The 7,414-nt window shown below is 37.1% G+C and overlaps 1 protein-coding gene across 1 annotated transcript; it reads right to left on the bottom strand.

Moving 5' to 3' along the window:
• Positions 1-636: 636 nt before the first annotated feature.
• Positions 637-5,930, bottom strand: LOC110633567 (alpha-xylosidase 1). The gene is made up of 3 exons (XM_021782215.2): positions 5,580-5,930; positions 4,808-5,490; positions 637-2,628 (listed from the first exon to the last, which is right to left on the bottom strand). Exons 1-3 carry the CDS (start codon positions 5,792-5,794, stop codon positions 749-751), a joined length of 2,778 nt encoding a protein of 925 aa, XP_021637907.2. The 5' UTR covers positions 5,795-5,930; the 3' UTR covers positions 637-748.
• Between the last annotated feature and the right edge of the window lie 1,484 nt (positions 5,931-7,414).

Raw genomic sequence — 7,414 nt, 5'->3', positions numbered from 1 at the left:
GGCCCATCTCACGTGACCTTATTTTAAAAAATAAAATAAAATAAAAGGAAATAGCCATGGCCACGAGTCACGGCATGAATGTATCCATGGTGCTCATGATGATTAAGGAAGACAAGTCGACTACGCAAGAGAAGATTAGTGGACCCAGAAGGTTGCTTCGGTTTCCCGCCAATGGCGCCGACGTGGACCCTACTAACCTCATTTTCCCGCCTAAATGCCTATTTTCCCGGTCTTATCACGAAGTAGAGGCTAACACGTGTTCAAACCGCCTGAAAATTGTAGACTATTGTTGGTTTACCGAGAGTCATAAGTCAGTGGTGCTGAATCATTTGTTACAGTGCCGGTGCCAGCATTGCGGTCACTTCTTTTTAGATTTTTTTCATTTTTAATTATAAATTTTTTCTTTTTTTTTTGGTCAAATTAAAACAATATATATATTAAATACAGATGAAAGTAATAAAAAATTACTACCACGAGTCAAATGGGTTTATAAACACGCTACAGAAAAACTGGGTTAGTTGATCAAGCCCATCATTTTTGTAGATGGGCCTCTTCCCACTAAGATCCCTTGAATTGAGATGAAACTCAAATTGAACACCACACAGGAGAAGAATAAGCAAAAATCACAGTGAGGAAGATCCAAGAACATAATGCCCATCATTTAAAAGGGTTTCAAATTTGCATTACTGCATTTTAAACGACAATATTGAAAATGCTCTATGAAAGCAATTGAATCTAACCTTATTCTTCAGCGACTGGTACCCATTTTCCAGGACATAGAGAAGTCTTTGCCTACAGGAATATCCAAACCCGAAACCTCTACAGCCACACTCTTCTTAATATCTCCAACTTGAACATCCTCGTGATACTTCTGTTCCATTGAACTCAACCCTACCTTCGAAGCCCCAACAACAGGGTTTCCATTAACCTCGAGTGCCGATGGCTGCCCACTTCCATCTAATCCCAACACAGTCACCTTCTCAATAATCCAACCCTTCTGCAAAGCAAACTTACCCTCCTCAACTTTCGACCAAACCTTTACAGTTCCTTGATTTGTAGTTGCATACAAGTGAACATATGTTGAATACCCATTTCCAAGCTTCATTTCAGGAAGCTCATCATTATCAAGGTAAAGGCTTCCATTGGCTGCTGCTGCATAACTAGCTCCTGCAGGGAAGGTCACTACAAGGCTAAAAGGCGTCATTCTGGCTTGCTTAGAAATCAGTCCACCCTGCTGCATCGGTAGGATGCTATTCTGATACAAATGCACATTAACCACATGCAAAGGTGCATCGAGGGTGACGTATTGTCCATCTTTTGATGTAATGGTTTGTGTCATATCAAATACGCTGTACCAACTACCTGGAGGAAAGAGGGCTTTAACCTGTGATTTCCCTTGCTCAAGCACCGGAGACACCATGAGACCACTTCCCAGCAAGAACTGAGTGCTCAACCCATAACATTCGGTGTAACTCGGGAATGAGAAGAAAAGAGGTCTGGCAATTGGGGCCCCACTCATATGAGCCTCATAGTTCAATGTGTACAGATACGGAAGAAGCTTATACCTCATGCCAAGAGCATTTCTAGCTGATTCAGCTACCGACTCCCACTGATAAAGCTCCTGCCTTGGAGAGTAATAATTGGCATGATCCCTTGAGAAGGGGTAGAAAGCACCAACTTCAATCCAACGGTTGCAAAGCTCTTCTGTAGGTTGAGGATAGAACCCACATATATCTGCACCGACCATTGGCACGCCAAAAATACCAAAATTTAACATAGTAGATATGGAATACCTCAGATTCTCCCAAGTGCCCTGATTATCACCCGTCCAATGAGCAGCATATTTGCCTGATCCAACATATGTGGAGCGTGTCAAAATAAACGGCCGCTTGCCCTCAAGCTCTTGCAGGGCCTTGTGAGTGGCAATAGCTTGAGAGAATCCATACAGACTATGGGCATCATACTCCAAAACACCATTATAGTGGACTGCACTGGTGGCTATGGTTTTGTACCCTATTGGAGCCTGTATCCCTGAAGCATTTATCTTGTAAGGTGGATCATCCCACCTTGTCTTTGTTATGTTCTTGCAATCCAGGCAACAGACCCAACCAGGTCCAGTTCCATTTGGACATATCCTGCCCTCTGGTATTGTGCAAAGTCCAGAACAAAAGTTTGATGCTTCATTCATGTCAATCCATAGGCCATCAACAGGAACAAGTTCGTGGAAGCGGCGAATTTCATCACCCCACCATTGAACTGTTATTGGATTGAGGAAGTCTGGAAAGTTGACTGCTCCAGGCCAAACTTGAGCTAAGAAGGGCTTACCATGATACTTGATAAATACATCATTGGCAATGGCTCTTTGGTATACACCGTAAGTGGAGTTGACACCAATTCCAGGATCAATAATCACAATGTACTTCATTCCAATGCTGTGTATTTTTTCTAGGAATGCCAGGAGCTTTGGACGAGGGTAGTTGATAGGGTTGAGGGTAAAATCCTTGTGCCCATCCATGTGATCATCATCATTCCAGATCACATCCAGAGGGATCTGAGCCTTTTTGTAATTCTCGACCACATCTTCAACCACAGAGAGGTTATGGTAGCCCCATCTGCACTGGTGGAATCCTGTAAAACCAAAATCAAAAGAATCAGAACGCGTGGTCGATTGATTGTAAACATTCCTCGCACTTCTTTTCTTCTTTAGTTAATATGTAATGCGCACAAACATAGGTAATTGCCTCCAAAACGAGAAAGAGAGCAACATGAAACACATCTACTTTCTACAGGATGTATTATGCATTTGAAATATAGTTACCAATCCTAAACATTTTTAATTATTCAAGAAACAAAGAAAAATTTGACAACTCAACATCTCAGCTTTCAATCATATAATTCTGTTTATTTTCCATCAATAAACAAGCAATTCAAGCAGCTTTTTTGGGGGAGGGGAATCAAAGATCTTTTATCCTAGGGGAATATACTTTGAAACACGTGGCTAAATTGTTCAATAAATCTAGTAACTTCAACAAAATGCAAGAACACCACTAATAAACTAAACTGGTAGCTTCGCCGTTCAAAAGAAATTCAACCACTATTTCAGAAAGCCAGCCTACCTGCTAACACGCTAATTAATTATTTCAAGAAATATCCATTATTGTGTTACTATTATATGCTGAAAAAAGGGGTAAAGATTAACCAGAGCAAGAAGCCAGAGAATCACATGAAAGATTATAAGACAGTGGGGAATTTGGATTTATTACATATATCCTGTAACCCAAAATAGGTAAATATTCATCCAGCCACCGACATGACAATTGCAATAAAGCAAGGGAACACCAATAGAGCAATATACATACTCCACAGCCAAAGTAGTCTCACTCTTATGGGACATGGCAGCCAAGTTGCAAAGCACAGGGCCTACAAAAATGCCAGTCTACTATTAACATCATGTGGGGCCAACGTGAGTCATTATCATGTTCATGGGCCCGGAGTTAGTAATTATCTATGCAATGCGGTAACAATTTAGGACTGATTGATTAATTTCCATCTCGTGTAGGGAAGATAATATTTTAAAGGACAGCATTATGAGCAAGGATGTAGAGTAACATTGCTTCTTTGCGGTCTCCCAGTTACTTTGCACAAAATTTACAAAAGGGTCAACATTTTGTGCTGCGAACTTAGCTTATGAAAAGAATCAAACTTTCAACAATGAGACTGGCATGAGATCGGTAAATTGTAATATGGACCTGGAAAACTAAACATCCATCAAAAGAAGATTTTTAAAGCTAAAAGTTGTTTATGGAGAAATGCAAAATTTGTTTGATTGGTGAGAGCCTTTAAGCATCACAATGAAGTAAAACAAATTCTGGGCCAACCCTACCAACCAAAATTTAAAAAAGAACATTAATATCCCATAGTCCAACAACACCTGTACCGCATATGTGAGGTCATCCACAAATCACACCGTCAATCATCATTAGACCACATGCCATACCAATCATAGGGATCTAAATACACCTAAACATAGGCTGATAGGCGTCGGTACCGTCTGGTACCGGAACTGTACCAGTGGTTCGGGTCCTACGGGCTGAGATTAGGTCTGATCTTAATTTTAATTCGATTTCCATTTAATTAATTCGATCTACCAAATCCTACAGTCAATTTTAAAAAAAAATAAAAAGTGAAAAATCTGATTTTAATTCAGAAAAAAACTAAATCGTCCAAAATTAATCTGATTCAATTTCAATTCAATTCAAGTGGTTTTAATCTAAGTTATTGGGCCCATGTGCTCCTAAACACCCGACTCATTCTTCTTCATGAGATCTAAGGTCTATTTTCAATGATACAAAATAATATCGACAATGATATCAATGGAAACAAATGGCATCATTACACACGATCAGTGCCTAACCTTATATCAATGATATATAATTATGGTATCTACCCACAAATTTAGGATATATTGATTAGTATATCACATTTCTTGTGTATATTCCATCATTTTCTCAATCAAAAATCTCATCTACACAACAGGACATATCGAATGAAACACCATAATCATAAGAAAATAAACACAAAGCAAGTGACAACAACGATATCGACGTGAAACAGTAAATACGAATAAGCAGATGCTATATCGACGTGAAAGAGTGCACCTTAAAATTGACCGGAAAAGACTTGGTATCAGTGAAAGAGAGAAAGCTGGCCGAGCATCCGTAAATACCAAAAAAACTTCACAAAAAAAATAAAAAATAAAAAATAAAAAATAAATAAACAAGGAGAGCGAGTTCAGAATGAATCATACCAAGAGCCCAGTAAGGCATTGGAGCCGGTCTGCCAATTAACGTCGTGTACTGGTCGACTACAGCCAAAGGAGAGGGCCCAGCAAAGAAGTAAAAGTCGAAAACACCCCCAATAATCTTGTAAGTGAGGGAAGTCCCTCTATAGAACACATCCATGCCGTTACTGTTGAGAAGAAGAACCGAATGAGCAGAGGGCTGCCCGTTCACATTCCTAAGATCCATGTACACCGGATGAGACCCATACAAATCAGCATTAAGATTAATGGCTGAGATATCAGTAGTATACAGAGTGTATGGATCTCCTGGGTACAATTTGATCCCATGTGGCTGAGTGTTCTCTCCGAGACCATAAAGTGAAGCATCTTCAGGCAATTTTGTGGATATCTCCAGATATTGGTCTTTGAAGACCATTTCACCAAATGGGTCTGATTCGTCAGAGCTCGAATTGAAAAGAATTTGCCCATTTGATTTTCTCTTCACTGCAAAACTAAATGGGTCCGCTTTGTAGCTAAAAATAAACTCAGAGCCAGAGAATTCCTGAACCGTAATTAGGTTCTTTCTCGATCTCCCAATTGCTTGATTCAATGCAGGTGGTTGCTCTCTGGGCAATAGATTGTACGGAACTTCCCACCTCTTCTTCTCTGCATCAGTGATGTGAACCCTCAAACGATCTTGCGTTTCATGCCTGCAAAAACAATGGTCAAGGGAAGGTACATTGAGAATCATGAACATACAAAACTTACAAACACAAAACAGAAAAGCCCAGTTGCATACTTGACAAAGAGTTGCAAGAGGGGGATATCAGGACCATAGATGTTGTTCTTCTGTTTGACTTGCAGGTGGCCCAAAAAGCCTCCATCAGGAGTCTCTTCAATGGAGATGAGACGATAGCCCTTGCCAATCTTAGTAGGCGTGGAGGATGAGCTTACTCCATTTAAACACAAAAACAAAACAAGAAAAACCGAAGCCAACGAAGTAGAAGGGAACATTTGTCTACTAGTGACTTAGCAGTGACTAGTGCGCTTACAGAGAATACTGAAGAGGCTGATTTCAGTGACTGGTGTTGAAAAGCGTTAAATAGATAAAGGGGAGAAAGGGGCAACGAAGGGAAGTCGCTAAATACATGTCTGGACCATGAGGTGACATGAGGCCATCTCTGCCATGTGATGATGAAGGTCCTTGGCTTTGGCTTGGGCTAATGGGACCCGCAAACGGTCACAATTTTCTTTGCATCTGTGGTTACTTTCGCCTTTGATCAAGGTGGAAGGATTTTGATTGATGGAATATCTCTTAAATTAAGAAAGCAAGAATATCTCATGCATAGAAATTAATAAAAAAATGGGAAGATTGTGGAACGGAGTAAAGAAAATATTGGCTTAGGATGCCACGACGAAACTGACAAAGCGGATGATGCGATTTCATACTCAACTTGACACCGCAGAATAACTAATTCAGTCTAAATTGCAAAAATTTTCTATCTTATTATGCTTATTTCTATTTTAATATGAATTAAAAAGATGTAATCAATATAATTAAAGTAATAATTTTTGTTTATTCCTTTTTTAATAAATCTTCTATTTATATTTCTTTATTAAAAATTACTCTCCCGTTTTAGGTGATATTTAAAAAAAAAAAGTAATTTTTTTCTCATTTTACTTATTTTTATAGAAAATTAAAGAAGTATTAATTATTTTTTTTAAACTTAACAATCTTAATACATTTATCTCTGACTTATCATATTTTTCTATCTTTATTAAATAAAAGGGCACTTTAATCAATTACAAATTTTTTTATATATTAATTTATGTGTAAAAATTTTAAAAAATACTTGAAATGTGATAGAGAGAGTAAATTATTATTGAAACTGATAGATTTTATATTTTCAATATATATTAAGTAATTATATTTTAGTAAGTTAATAAATAAAATATTATTTTAAAAAAGAAAGTAACTAATAATTTGAAACTGATAAAAAATAAAAACAAATGTATTCTTGTTGTAAATATTAATTATAAAAAATTCAATTCACAGTTAAAATTTGATGATACCACCAACTAGAAAAATTTATTTTTAAATAAATTCTAATAAAAATTCAGGAATGTTGTGTGTTCTAAAGTTGGTTTGCAAAATCAGCAATTTTAGTGGATGAATTTAAGGAGATTTTTTTAAAATATTATTATAATATTATGGAATTAAAATTTATTAATTAATAATATCTTTTAATGCTATAATTATTACCTTTATTATTTTTTTTAGTTTAAGGTGTATTTTGTATATTTCTTACTTAATTGGATATTATTTCTTTATTAGTTTTACGGATTAAGAGAAAGCTTCTACCAACTAGACCTGGCCAATGCTTATCCCCAAAAACTTGCTTGGCCAATGGGTAATTTCAGATCGGAATCAGCGGTTCGTTGATTTTTTGAAACTTAATTGGAACTAGCTTGGATTTAGTCGGTTCAAAATTGGTTTCAGGTCATTCAGGGTTCTAGTCCATTTAGAAACAATTTTTATTCCTTTTTTATGGTTAAGATTCCAATTGGGTTCAATCTGGTCTAGCTCTAGATAATTTTGATTTTGATTCTAATTCCGATTTCAATTTCAGTATT

This window comes from Hevea brasiliensis, chromosome 17 (genome assembly GCF_030052815.1).
Source record: "Hevea brasiliensis isolate MT/VB/25A 57/8 chromosome 17, ASM3005281v1, whole genome shotgun sequence".
Classification (NCBI taxonomy): Eukaryota; Viridiplantae; Streptophyta; class Magnoliopsida; order Malpighiales; family Euphorbiaceae; genus Hevea; species Hevea brasiliensis.
The sequence above is the reverse complement of the archived record's forward strand: the minus strand, read 5'-3'. Positions and strand labels throughout refer to the sequence as shown.

Bases quoted from the DNA above. Each gene is read 5' to 3' on its own strand.
- LOC110633567 (XM_021782215.2), bottom strand. From the start codon at position 5,794: ATGTTCCCTTCTACTTCGTTGGCTTCGGTTTTTCTTGTTTTGTTTTTG. The intron at 5,491-5,579 runs GTATGCAACTGG...TTGTTTTTGCAG, and splicing joins CTCTTGCAACTCTTTGTCAA to GCATGAAACGCAAGATCGTT. The intron at 2,629-4,807 runs GTATGATTCATT...TTGGTTTTACAG, and splicing joins AATGCCTTACTGGGCTCTTG to GATTCCACCAGTGCAGATGG.